The sequence below is a fragment of the Nycticebus coucang genome, chromosome 2 (assembly GCF_027406575.1).
Source record: "Nycticebus coucang isolate mNycCou1 chromosome 2, mNycCou1.pri, whole genome shotgun sequence".
Taxonomy (NCBI): domain Eukaryota; kingdom Metazoa; phylum Chordata; class Mammalia; order Primates; family Lorisidae; genus Nycticebus; species Nycticebus coucang.
The window spans coordinates 94,955,140-94,969,881 of record NC_069781.1 but is presented as its reverse complement, the minus strand read 5'-3'; the positions used below and the strand labels follow the sequence as shown (position 1 = coordinate 94,969,881).

The following is a 14,742-nucleotide window of genomic DNA, read 5'->3' as shown; positions in this document are numbered from 1 at the left end:
TTCTGGGAAATCCTGTACTTTGGTTTGTAAGAAAACTTGTATATAGAGAAGTTTACCAAGTTTCCTGAATTAGAAAGAGCATAAAATGCACATAAGGTTAAGCAATTTGGAATCTTACCCCTACCTACCTTTCTCCTCTGTCCTGTTAGCGTCTCACGCTCATGCCAGCGCCGTATGTTGGGGCGAACAGATCGCGGGGCTCTACCCGAGCAAACAGTATTTAAGTCCAGGGGCAATGCTACTGCAGCAACCCCAGTTCTGGCCAGAGGCCCCAACTCCAGCGCGGAAAGCACCGACTGGCTCCCGGAGGCGTGGGAACCACAGCCGGCGCTCCCTCCTCCTCCCCGGCTGGGCGGAGCCGGACCCTCCGGGAAAGTGCCCAGTGCCACCGCGCCTCGCAGACTCTCAATCTCTGGCGGGTGCAGCTTCCCAGCGCCCGGAGTTGGGGGCGCATCCTACAGCGCCCGGGGCCCGTAAGGGGCAGTAGGGACCAGCGTCCGAGCGAGCCGCGAGGCCACCCCCGACCCGCCCAGGCACGTCGCCCGCCTGGACATTCCCGCAAGTGGTCTAACCAGCCGGACTGGACTAGCCGAACTTGCCGCGGCTCCTGCCGGTAGCAGCAGGTGGCCCTGGACTTCCCTGCGACGCTGCTGCCGGTGAGGGCTGCGCGCTCCCTTGCGCTCGGTAGCCCTCTCCGCCCGCCCCTGCCAGGCGGGATGGAGGCGGATGGGGACCAGGAGGAGTTGGCCCGGCTGCGCGCGGTCTTTGCCGCCTGCGACGCGAACCGCTCGGGGCGCCTGGAGCGCGAGGAGTTCGGCGCGCTGTGCGCGGAGCTGCGCGTGCGGCCGGCCGACGCCGAGGCGGTGTTCCAGCGGCTGGACGCAGACCGCGACGGCGCCATCACCTTCCAGGAGTTCGCCAGCGGTTTCCGCGGGGCCAGCCGCGGGGGGCGCCGCTGGGGCTGGGGGCCGCGTCGGCCTGCGCCCGCCGCGCCCGCTGTGGGGTCTGAGACCCGGGACGGCGAGGAGGACGAGGCCGACGGGGACGCCGCGGCTGCGCTGACCGCCTCCCGGCGCCCGGAGAGCCCCGGCCGGGCTTGGCTGGACTTCCAGGAGCGACTTGGGGAGGAAGCCAATTTCATCCCCAGGTGAGGGTTGGGTGGGGGCGGAGGTGAAAATGGCGGTTCCGGATTTCTTTCCTTCCTGTTAACTTGCGGAGCGTGCAGGCATGTTAACCGCGCTCTAACGTGCGAGTTGCTTTCCTCCACCTACCACTTTTCCAAGACACGATCCCTTGGAGTTAAAGAAAGGGAATGCGTTCAGAGAATCAAGGTTTGGGGAGAAAAACTTTCTTGCAGAATTCTGAGTCCTGCACAGGCCCCTTGTTGATTGCACCGGCCTTCCTGAAATGCAGCAGGATTACGTCATCCTCCACCCCGGCCTCCAGGTTGCACCCAAGCGCCTGGGCAGTTGGCCAGTTTGGCATCCTCTCTGATAGTTTTTGGATATGTTGTTTTCCCAAGACTTACGTAGAAAAGACATTGGGTATTTGTATTGCTGGACAAATACATTCATTGATGCCTGGTACGTGTGAGGCGTTTGTTTTACAGACTTCATTTTCAATTTTCAAAATATCCCTGGAGATAGGCTTTGCTTATTCCTAATTGATGGAGAAAACTCAGACCTGGAAATTAGATCGAGAGATATCAAAGTACTTGCCCAGTTAGTTAAAGAGCAGGGATATGATCCTAGGTCTTGTGAACTGAAAAACTTTTATTTTATTTTTTTATTTATTTATTTTTTTGTAGAGACAGAGTCTCACTTTATGGCCCTCGGTAGAGTGCCGTGGCCTCAGCTCACAGCAACCTCCAACTCCTGGGCTTAAGCGATTCTCTTGCCTTTTATGCTATGACTCTGACAGACATAAAATACAAAGTTACTAACGAAGTCTACAGGTGGAATTCAGGGCATGCAGGAAAGCGCGTGTTCAGGTTTTCTTTTGAGTTCCAACACATCTGTCCACGTCTTCCTGTCACGGTATGTCAGAGCTATTTTTCACTCCTGCAGTACAAACATTTGAGTGCTGTAAATGTTTTTCTGCTTTCTGCTTGGATTTTAGCTGATATTTTATTGAACCCTGGCTGTTATTATTAAGAAGATCTGAGTGGCATTTTGGTTGGCAGTTCACTTGTCTGAGGGCCTAAGACTCAGTAAAGAAACAGCCCCGGGAGGGGTCAGTGTGCCTTTTCATTGTCTGAGAGCTTAGACCTGCAGGGCCTGGAGTCCTCACTTCCTCCTCCTCCCCACTTCTCCCTCTGGTTAGTAAAGTAAGGAGAAAACTGGGCATGGAGTGTGACTCAGAGCAGCAGAAAGATTGTGTGGTGTAAGTGGGTGTGTCAAGGATCTTTTCTGTTATTTACAAATGAATTAAAATGCTGTGCCTCTACTAGGAAAGTAGCAAAACTTAAACATTGCTATAAACTTCTCTTTCTTTGGGTTGTCTTTCCTCTGTAACTAGTTTGGGTCCAGATAGTTTAAAAAAGTAAGAATTTTAGGAATGAGGCAGGATGGGTCTGTATCATTGGATATTAAATGTATGTACATATGTATCTACTTTTCACATTTGTCTTAGCAGCAAATATTTCACTGTTAAATGATTAAAGTGCTTAACCAAAATGATTAAAGTACTTCCTTTAGGATCAGTGTACAAACCAGAATTTAGTATTATTGGTGGCATTATTATTATCATGATGCCTTTCCAAACTCTTCAGAGGTTATTACATTTAATGAACATGAGCGTCACCTGGTAGACTTGTGGCCTAAGCCCCACCTCCATCTGATGTGAGATTAACAAGTGCAGTGTTTGTCTTCCTATACTTGTTCAAGTGGGAAAGAACTAGACTGGGTGGCTTCAGCTGATTGTTACCATGGCAGCTGTTAGATGTTTTGGTAAATTGAATTGCTTCTCCTTCACTTCTTCATGCAGCTGTCACCTTTCCTTTCTTCCACCCAAATGTGATAAAACATCTTCTGTTATTGATACGTGATGCCATTGTCATTATTTCACCCAAATTTATTCCACAAACACAGAGTGCCTGCGATGTGTCAGATACTGTCATAGGTACTGTCCTAGGTTCCTGGGGACAGAAGAAAAGGGTGAGATGTAGTTCATACCCTTGAGATGCTCATAGTGTGGGTAAACCATTTCTCAAAAATTTCATCCAGGAACATTTAAAGGCAAGAGGGATATTTTCAGGAAACTCCATATATTGTGGACATAGCCCAACAGACTGCTGCAAGCAGGAATTGTTGTTCAAGTCTAGAGTTTTTATCTTTTAAAAAAAGTCATTTCAGTGCATAGTATACTGGGGCTTGTTTTAATATAAAATATGTTTTCTTCCAAGGGGGAAATTGTCTCTCCAGCGGGGCATACCATTCCATTTTATGGCTTTGTTTCTTACCTGGCACTCCCTTTGGTCATCCCCCTCTCCACCCCCATGCCAGTTCTGAAGATAGTCACATCCAGTTTGAGAAGAATGAATATTAAGTATAAGATTATTGGGCTCCTATAATGACAAAGCATGGTAGTATTGACAGGGTTCCATTTCAAAGGCCTTTCAAACAGAATATTAAGAAATTCTGATTAAACTCTGAAGTCATTAATAATTATATTAGGGGCGGTGCCTATGGCTCAAGGAGTAGGGCGCCGGTCCCATATGCTGGAGGTGGTGGGTTCAAACCCTGCCCCGGCCAAAAAACCAAAAAAAAAAAAAAATTATATTAGAAGATAATATTGCATTGTGACAGAGCAAAAATGGCCTTTGGGATGTTTGCCAATACATTCTTAAGTTGGTTTTCTCTTAGAAAATTGAGGGCCCCTTTCTTTTAAAGATTGGGAAGAAGAATGTTCCAGTGTGACCTGTTAACCTGAGCATGGCAGGTGTGAATGGTCTGCAAGATCAGGATGGGCCCTTACAACTTTCTGGTAAGCTTGAACAAGGTCAGGCATGAAGTGAGCCAGGTGGGGTGATATGGTTATGTAAGAGAATTCAAGAAGGAAAGTGATACTAGGCCAAGAAAAGTCTGGAAGTAGGAAGGGAATGTGGATGGGAGGATGGGACAGGCAGAGAGCAGACATAAGGTAGCCTAGGCAATTTCTGGTGTCAGGGAAATTGGTAAAAGAGTTTTGTATGTGGTAGATTCTCAACAAATGTTAGCTGAATGAATCAAATAAATCGGTATTCTTTAATTTCTTGGTTCATTTATGTATATTTAGGGAGGAACCAGGACTACTTGTGTGGGAGCTGTATACACACTGGCAAAACGGTTTACCTTAGCATACCCCTATAAGTAGAACGATGATTATTAAACTCAAGAGGAAAGGCGCAACAATTGAACACCAATCCCACTTAATTGGGAAATGTTTAAAAATATGCAACTGCCAGTAGTCAGAGGCAAAGTTTCAGCACTGGCCATGGTTACATTTGTATTTCCCTGTCTTGAGTTACAGTTTACCTTTTTTCAGTATAATTGTTGTTTTTTGTAATAGTGTGGTTGCTTCATCAGCTTACTTAGTTTATCTGGTGCTTGGCAGGGAAGGTCCAAGGAAGAGGAGAGATGGAGGTGAAGAAAGAGATTAACTTAACGTGGAGAGGGAGCCAGAGAGTAAGAGAGAGGGCCGGAGACAGGGTAAGAGAGTAAGTGAAAGACAGAGCAAGGGACAGATGAAAAGGAAGGGAGAGGCTGATTGGTACCATCTTGCCTCTGTTTCTTCTCTTTTCTACTCAACGAGCTTATGGATGTGTTTGTACTATTTAAAGTTAAATGTATTTTTTCCCCACACACGCGACCAATAACGTTGTGTTTTCATCCAAGGAAGTAAGATTTGTTCTAGCTTTGCAACATGATGGTGGGACGCACCCCAGTCCTGGGTGAGGTTCAAGGGTGGTTTTATTTTATGGGCTATTTACCTGTGGTACTGGATTTGCGAATGATCAGTGTGGTAGCCATAGATTTCCTGAATGTTCCTTTGCCTTTTCTAGATGCTCAGTCAGGGTCCTAACATTTCAGCCTGGGTTTATGTCTGTATCTCTTTATTTTCTTCTAACTGTTGCTGTTCTGTAGGTTTTTTTCTCTCTGTCTTAATACCTCTTCTGTATCCTTATCCGACGGAGTGGGGAACCTGCCTGTTTGAACAGAACGTCAGCTTTACTTTTAACCTTTGAGCCTTCCTCCTTGTATGTATCTGTGTGTGGCTTAGGTTTTAGGGACTCTTATATGCTGGTGGTGGTTGCATCTGATTCTGATATTGGAATTTAATCTCAAGGTAGCTGTTTGTTTTTGACCTTTTTGATGATGGAAAGGTATCCTGGCCGTCTGGTCCTTAGAGAACCTTTGGTTTTGGCCATCAGAGGAGAGGCCTGCTCTGACCCTCTGATCTCTCTGATTGCTCAGAGCTTTGCTCTCAGACTTTGAAGAAAGATGATTTATTCTGTCTTTTTAGATTTTAGGGAAAAAAGACTTAAAACTGAGTGTCACTGGGAAGACTATATGCCTACAACTACAGACTCTTCTGTAGTTTTTCTTTGTTCCTAAACTTTTGATTTACTCTTCTCCCAAATTACTGTTCAAATTCATGGTTATACTATAACATAGTTATTACTTTAAGCTTTTAAAAATCTTTATCTGTTTCTTAATTTCTTCCTAGAATACTTAATTTCTTTTCACTTCTAAAACAGAGCTAGCTGCCTTATGCTGTCTGCCTTGAATGGAGTTTCAGAAGCTAAGGCTGAAAGGAGAACCTTTGATATTGGGAAAGGTTAGTATGATTAGAAAAGGTTGGGTGATTCAAAACATATTGCCTTTTACTCTCGCAAGAGGGTATATGCAACATACATTCTTGCTTCATGTATAGCCTGTTACGATTTAGGTAGTACTTGACTGCAGCATGTAGTTTGAAAGAAGAAATGGGAAGAGATTATTTATCCTGGATGTTCAGGGCTGCTTCCCCTGACTCTAATAGTCTTGTATGAGGTTGTAAAATGGAAAGTAAACACTGTCTTCCAGAGGGAAGTTGGAGTGGTGGAATTTATTTTTGATTTCTTTGGAATCATTTTCTCAAATAAACAAGTTGATTGCTTCAACTTGTAAATATTTGGGGTCTTCCAAATGACATTTGCTTTTGTCAGAGTAATTATGAAAAGAGAAAAGTGAATGTTAGCCCTTGAAACCATAGCTTATATGTCCCATAAAAACTAGGATAGTAGCTGCAGTGGTACAAGTCTGTTTCTTCACCCAGTACTGACATTGTCCTTGACATCTCACTAAGCACTAGTGAGACTATGTAGATAGCTCAGTGTCTCACCTTCTTAAATCCCAGGAATTTCTGAAGAGTAGAGGACCTCAGATGCAGAATAATGAATGGGAAATCCTCTCCCGGGACACAAGCACTGCACACACCATGATCTATGAACACTGCATGTCAAGAGAGCTTCTCAAATTGGGGGTCCCAGACCCTTTGGGTTCCTTCCTAGATGTCTAAACACTCTTGCTTACATTTTGGTGATAATATATAACAAATTAATGTGATCATCTTATTAATCACCTGGATGACTCCAACCTACACATTTGGCTACCATATGTGCATTGCCATGGGCTGTCAAGGAAGGCAGAAAGATGAGGTTGGCATGAAAACCAGGAGTTCATGTAAACTGAAGGGAACTGACAATGCAAGAGTGCTGAATTCTCGGCAATTTTAATAAGAAAGGGATGGAATAGTAGGGTTTTGATCACAGTAGTGTCCTCAAGAGAGCCACACGTGAGCTGACACGATGACATTGGCCAAGGAGGTTTAGTTTCAGTGAAACTGCACACTCTGTCATTTGAGCCAACTATTGCCAATTCTGACTCCATTGATTTTGTAAATGTGTGTTGGTTTTATAAATGTTTCAAAGCTATCAGTATAAGTAGTTTGTATCTGTTTTTGTTCATAGTTAAATAATGTGATACAAATAATGTTTAAGTCAACTCTGAAATTCATAGTATATATTTTCTTTAATTCCAGGTGGACAATTAAGTTCATGAACTCATCCTAGAAAAAGTGCCACATACACATTGCTAAATATCATTTTGGTCAACTTTGAAGTACTCCCTTGTGGAGGCTATGCATTGATGCCAGCGCCTCGTCTTCCCTTCAAAGCAACTTTGGAACTCTTTGCTGGAATGGCCAACAGAGCTGTCCTCGTAAGAGTGCTTTGAAGGGTGGACTAGGAGCTGGCATTGATTGGTGCACAGCTTCCCAAGGGGAGTACTTTGAAGATGACTTTGGTGATATTCAGCAGTGAGGTATGTAGCACTTATTCTAGGGTGAATTTGCAAACTTAATTGTCTGACCTCATCAGGTCTACATGTTAGTCAAGTATGAAAAATACTATTCTAAAGGACTTGAAATCCTCAAGAGCTACATAGGTTTGAAAACATTAGTCTCTCATCTTTCAATGTGTACTGACCTCCCCCATCATTTAAATTGAGGGCATGATACTATGGAAGTTCATCAAGGGACATCTTTGTTTTCCCACAAAGAAATTCTTCTTACCTTTTTCTTATGTTTTTCATTCATTTATTTGGTCCTCCACATAACAAATAACTCTTCATGCGCACTGTGTGCTCAGGACTGTACCAGGCTCTGAGGGCTTGGAAATTGTATTCTGCCACAAATTGAAATTTCCTGGCCAGTTTCCAGAAGGATGATGACACCAGCGAGTATGTAAAGTGGGAAGAATTACAAGATGGATGGGATCTGGCTCTCAACTGGTGATCTGAAATCAAGCAGACCAGCTATGTGACAACTTTGTGCCTTCCCCAGCAAGGCCAAAGCATGCTAGAACTCTGTCTTTCCTAAGTGTGAAACAGCTCTATGGAGAGAGAATACAGGCTCCTGTCAAATGATTTCCAAGCTCCCATCCACACTGTGGGCTGTGACTGTTGTCACTTGATGTAATGGAGAAGGGCTCACTTAGAGGCCTCCAGAGCTGGAAAGGTAACACTGACCCAATGACATGGAGTCTATGGCCAGTAAGAGCCTCTGCTTCATTGCCTGGGGGGACAGCTGCTGGATGCAGGTTATAGGTCCATGGTTGTCAGCAATGCTGGATTTTCAGTGGAAATTTCCAATTTTGTATACAAAAGCATTGAGTATGTATATTTGTATACTAGAAGCATTGAGTATGCCAAAGCATATAGGTGGGAAAGATATCATTTACACCGTGTAACCTGTTTCCTAACTATGAATGAGTGTGCCTTGTTAAATTCAAGTGTCAGGTCTGATCTCATTGTGAAGATCCATGTTGATCTGAGTGTGTGGTTTCATAGAATTCTAACTTAGAATTTTAATGGTGCCATTTCTTTCTCTTCCAAGTTTGTGGGATAGTATTTTGACCCCAAATAGTCTATCTTTACTTTCTTGTTTGCTCTTGGGTGTTATTACACTTTCAGAGTTAATCTTGTTCAGACTCAACAAATGTTGGTGTATAATAATCAGCACCTCCAAGTTATGCTGCCATGATGGGTGTGTCTTGGGGAAAGAGGGGTGAGCTCTGAATGCATTGAGATGTCTTGAATGTCACTTACCCTTATGTTTTTCTTTCTCTTCATTTGAACTGGACATACTTGGTTATCACAGTTTTTAAGCCATATAAAAAGTCAACTGGAATGGAATGATTTGTGATTAAAAATAGGGGAGTTTAGTTAAGAGAGATCACTTTTCTCACATTGCAGTCTTATTTTCTTACATTGTTGGAATACTTTGTTCTTCAGGCAGAAATTGTTTTGCATGGATAAGAAATTTGAATAGGTACAAAAGCTGTGTGTCTTTTTTATTTTTTATTTTTATTTATTTACTTATTTTTGGAGCAGTCCCAAATGCAGGTTCTGTCAGCCTTCCTCCTTAAATGTGCTTCATCTGTTGGGCCTTGTCTTTTATTTTTGGGTGACCAAACAGAAACACTGGAGATAATGTCTTGTTCTGAAGCTTCCTCCCACTACACACCCACAGCATGAGCAGCTACTCTCTTCAGTTTCAATTTTTAAAAGTTAGTTTTGGGACATCTTATGGGAATGTTCAGCCTCGTTACCTCTTTGTGATCATTCACAACTACAATATTAGGAGCAGGCTCAAGGGGCCATTTTATTATACTCTTGTATCTTTGACCAAGAATGTTTTTTAAATCAAAAGCAAAAAAGTACAAAAGGAGTTATTCACTCTGAAATCTGAATGTAGTGGTGAAAGTATCACCTATTGTTGGCTGCCTGTAGCTACCTGGTCCGAGGGTAGATGGGCTCTCAGAGGATGTAGGTACGTTTGCTGGTTAGTTGCCCATTTTCCTAGGCATGGAAGACTGTCCAGGTCCATCCCCTTGTAATTCTTGTTTCTATAGATAAGAGTTATTATCTGTTTGGGGATGAGATGTAAGAATTTGTGAAGAGCTGGTCCATATTTGTCTAGAAAATCCATATTTGAGGACATTCCGATGTCTTGTTTTCTGACAGACATGGTATATGCTAGTGTTAGTGTTTGTGGTGCAAACTACTTTTATTTTTCCTCCTTGGGGATCTGTGGCACAGCAGGTACTTTAGGTTGGCAGATATGGTGAGCTCGGGGATGCTAATGAATGTATTACACTGCAGAGGCATTTCTCCTCTAACACGGTGTATGCACTCCAGAAAAACCTAATGTTCCAGAAACACATGGGGTATAGGAACAGAAAGAAAAAAAAAAAATTGAGATGGTACAGACCATTCAGTGTCTACAACTCCGTAACCAGAATACTCAAATAAGCAGCAAGAATCCTACTAAGATACTAGCACAATAAAAACTCATGTTAGATTTTTAATAGATATTGAAATGTAACAGTCCAGAATATATCTGTAGATGTTTTAAAAAATGAAAATAAAGGATTTTGCAGTTTATTTTTTTTCAAAGGTGAAGGAAGCCTCATGAAAGGAGGTGTACGGGTTGTGATTTCTTAGTTATGGGGACAAGGACAAAATGCAAAAAAATCCCGGAGGACCTGGACAGAGCATGTGGACAGTCTCTGCCAGGAATAAGACCACAGTGTAGGAGGGCACCACGTCCAGCATTCTGCAGCCTGCTGCAGGCAGCTGTGTTAATGGACTTGTGTTCCCTGGCTGTTACATAGGGACATGAACTGTTACTAACACACTGGGCAAGTCACTTCTACTTTAGCATCATTCACCTGTTGACTGTGGGATGGAGGTAACTGATGCTACTGGGACCTCCATTATGGAATCATGGAATACTCCAGCAAGGCACAAAGACAGAAATTAACTTTAGATCAATTTTGTATATACACATTTGAGGCTTCATATTAGTCTTTCATTTATAAGAATAATCCATTGCCTCTCTCCTTACAGAGTACAGTGAACCAGATGTCACTGGGTTGATAGTCTGTCAGTCTCCAAAAGTCCACAAGACTATCAGGTCATGAGAGTCCTAATGACCCTGGTTCAAGTTAAAATATGATCAGATATATGAACACTTGGGGCTTCAGAGAATGTCCTACTCTGTGGAATGATATTTTAAATTAAAACTTCTTAAGTTCTTTTTTTTTTCTTTTTAATTTCAGCTTGCTTGTTCATTCTTCTTCGTTTGAAGTACTCTTTTTTTTTTTTTTCTTCATTTTCTTCTTCCTCTGGCGATGCTTTTTCCCATTGCCTCCCCAGTAGCTGGGATTGTAGACGCCTACCACAACATCCGGCTGTTTTTGATGTTGTTAGTAGAGACAGGGTCTTACTCTGGCTCACTGCTGCTCATACTGGTCTCGAACCTCTGAGCTCAGACAGTCCACCTTCCTTGGCCTCCCACAGTGCTGGGACTACAGGCGTGAGCCACCATGCCCGGCCAATACCTTATGATCTTATATTTACCAAATAACATAGAGCCAAATAAAATGCAGTTAGAAGGAAAAGTAGATAAGTATGTTAAATAATATAAAATTTAAGGAAAGATCAAATAGACAATAAAAGATACTAGATTTAGAGAAGTAATACTATTGAACTTATATATTGAATTCTGTGTTTTATAGGGAGACTACACTTTTCTTTCTTTTTTCTTTTCCCTTTTTTGAGACAAGAGTCTTATTCTGTTGCCCAGGCTAGAATGCAATGGCATCAGCCTAGCTCAGAACAGCCTCTTAAACTTCTGAGCTCAAGTGATTCTCTGCCTCAGCTGCCCAAGTAGATGGGAGTACAGCCACCTACCACAATGCCTGGGCAATTTTTCTATTTTTAGTAGAGACAGGATTTTGCTGTTCTTCAGGCTGGTATTGAACTCCTGAGTTCAAGTGATCTTCCCACTTTGGTATGCCAGAGTGCTGGGATTACAGGCATGAGCCATTGCACCCTGCCAAGACTACAGTTTTCTATATAACAACCAAGCAACATTAAAAACTGATCATACATTAATGTACAGTGCACAGTATGGGACTGTATATTATTAAGATCTGGGAGAAGTTTTCCTTTTTTTTTTTTTCTTTTGAGACAGTCTTACTATGTCACCCTGGGTAGAGTGCTGAGCATCATAGCTCACGGCAATATCAGACTCTTGGGCTCAGGTGAACCTCTTGCCTCAGCCTCCTGAGTAGCTGGGACTATAAGCACTTGCCATGACGCCCAGCTAATTTTTCTACTTTTGGTAGAGACAGGGTCTCACTCTTGCTTAGGCCAGTCTTCAACTCCTTAGCTCAAGGGACCCACCCACCTTGGCTCCTAGAGTGCTAGGTTTATAGGCATGAGCCACTATACCCAGCCAGTTTTACTTTTTTCAAAATCATCTTTTTTTCTTTTTGGTTGTTTGTTTTTTCATTAGTTGTCTATTTAATTTTTTTTTTATTAAAACATAGCTGTGTACATTAATGTGATCATGGTTCACCATACACTGGTTTCATACACCGTTTGACACATTTTCATCACACTGGTTAACATAGCCTTCCTGGCATTTTCTTAGTTATTGTGTTAAGACATTTACATTCTACATTTACTAAGTTTCACATATACCCTTGTAAGATGCACTGTGCCATAACCAAACCAGCTCTTTAGGATATTCTCAGACCTATCCTCCATAATGACCAGCCCAATCCTCTACCACAAAAGTAAACTCACTCAGAAACTTTTGATCAAACTCCAATTTCCACAGTGGCAAAAGGATTAAAAATGTCCACTGGACTTTCGAAAAACTCGATACCCAAAATTTTACCAGACTTATCAATATTCTCCATTAATGTGAATGGCTTAAACTGTCCTCTAAAGAGGCGCAGGTTAGCTGACTGGATACAAAAACTCAGCCCAGATATTTGTTGCATACAAGAGTCACATCTTACCTTAAAAGACAATTATAGACTCAGGGTGAAAGGATGGTCATCCATATTTCAGGCAAATGGTAATCAGAAAAAAGCAGGTGTTGCAATTTTATTTGCAGAAACAATAGGCTTTAAACCAACAAAAGTAAGGAAGGATAAGAATGGTAACTTTTTAAGTTCTTTTTTTAATTAATTAATTTATTTTTTTTATTAAATCATAGCTGTGTACATTGATATGATCATGGGGCATCATACACTCGCTTCATAGACCATTTGACACATTTTCATCACAATGGTTAACATAGCCTTCCTGGCATTATACCTGTGGTGCATCTTTCAGAGTATTTGCGAAACTTGGTAAATGTAGAATGTAAATGTCTTGGCACAGTAACTGAGATAATGCCAGGAAGGCTATGTTAACTTCTTAAGTTCTTATCAGCAATGAGGTGCTTTAACTCTTTCAGCCAGTGCTAGTATACATTCACTGTGAAGCTGGTACGTCTGATGACACTGATCAGTCCCAATGAAAGTTTAGTGATTTGAGCCACTCGTATGAGAGTTCTCCAGAGAGAGAACTAATAAGATAGATGTGTGTGTGCATACACGTATATACATGCACACATATATAATATAGATACACATACAGGGTGCCCATAAAGATCGTGTGCAATTTAAAATAGTTTAACATAGTAACTTGCACGTGAACTTTATGGACACCAGTAATATTTATCATGTATGGATCATACATGCATAGAAAGAGAGAGATTTATTTTAAGGAATTGGCTCATGTGATTATGGAGTCAAGTCCAAACTACAGGGTAGGATGGCAGGCTGGAGACCCAGGGAAGAGTTGTGATCACAGTTCCAGCAAAAAGGCAGTCTGCTGGCAGAATTCTGTCTTCCTCAGGGGAGGTCAGTCTTTGATCAATTAAGGTCTTCACTGTTTGGCTGAGGCCCACTTACATGCATTATGTTATGAATATGCTTTACTTAAAAACCACCGATTTAAATGTTAACTTCACATATGAAATACCTTCATAGCAACATCCAGGTATGTTTGCCCAAATGTCTGGGTACCATCACCTAGCCAAGTCTACAGATATAATTCACTATTATTAACACTGAGAAACTTTTTCGGATATTCTCTGTTTTTGAGATTGACTATGTTGTGGGAATCAGTTTAAAAAGATCGGAGAACAGTTTTGAATGCTTCCAGCATGTACGATATATAAACAGAAAAATTTTAGATGATTTGAATCTGAAAAAAATCCCTCCATGTATATTTCTCCTGTACCCCTGCTAAATGCCTAAACACTCCAAACAACTTACCAAATTTCTGAGGAACTGTAAAGTTATTGACATTTAACTTTCTGCCAAGAAAAGGCTTGCCCTGCATCTGACTCTGAGATGGACCCTTGGGAGGAGAGTGCTCATTATGTATCTTTGTTTTTACCACTCCAGCCTTACCCTACAGACCCACTCTTCATCAAAATATTCACGATACCTAACTGAGCACTTCACAGAAGAGAAAGCCTGGATTTAAGCAGCCATAGCCATCCGGCCAGCCACGCCAGCATTTTAGGTTGCTGACTAGCCCGGCAAACTAACCGCTTGCTCGCCACCTTCTTTTCTTCCGGTCCTTCCTCCTCCTCTTTCTCTCCCTCCCTCTGTAAGTACTCGGTGAAACAAAGGCGTCGTGTCAAGAAGTCCAAAGGCGACTTTAGTAAGCAACGGAATGGGTTCTTATCCTGCTGTCCCCAACTACTAGTTTTTGTCCCTGCATAGGTGCTTGCTAACAGGGGTATAATATGAGAGGAAGCCCAGAAGGTCCACCAGTTCCTAAAACTCAGCCACAGGAGAGGTGCTAGCTTCATTCTTTAGTTCGGTTCCCAGGAGCTCAGTGGGCCCTGGTTTTAATCACATCTTTTCTCAGGCTTTGCTAGTCAGGGGCAGCATTGGCAACAGCTGGGAGTGTTTCTAGAACCTACAGAAATTCAGACTCCTAGGTAGGCCCCAGCACAAACCCACTAAAACCTGTGCATAGGTGATGTGGCTGTGCCCTAAACTCTGCTGGGGAAATGAGAAAGGGGATGTGGTCACCTTTGCTTCCAACTACCACAGAGCCTTCTCCCACATCCCAGGGTAAGTTATTATTCTTTGCCTGGTTTTTTCTTTTCCGTATGTAGGGTCCCATAATATATTTGGCTTTTTTTACTTACCATGTTTGTGAGCTTGTAGTTTAGATCTTCTGTTTTCGTGGCTGTAGAGTAGCGCACAGTTTATCCAGTTTGCTACTAATGGCCATTTGGGTCATTTCTACATTGTGCCTGTAACACGTAGTGCCACAGTGAGCGTCTGTCACCAGGTTC

At 42.5% G+C, this 14,742-nt stretch overlaps 1 protein-coding gene across 1 annotated transcript in view; it reads left to right on the top strand.

The window, feature by feature from the left end:
• Positions 1–593: 593 nt before the first annotated feature.
• Positions 594–14,742, top strand: part of RASEF (RAS and EF-hand domain containing) — a 91,489-nt gene continuing 77,340 nt past the window's right edge. The window contains exon 1 of the mRNA XM_053577465.1: positions 594–1,147. Within this exon, the coding sequence (XP_053433440.1) occupies positions 717–1,147 (431 nt within the window). The 5' untranslated portion in view covers positions 594–716. The remainder of the gene's footprint in view (positions 1,148–14,742) is intronic.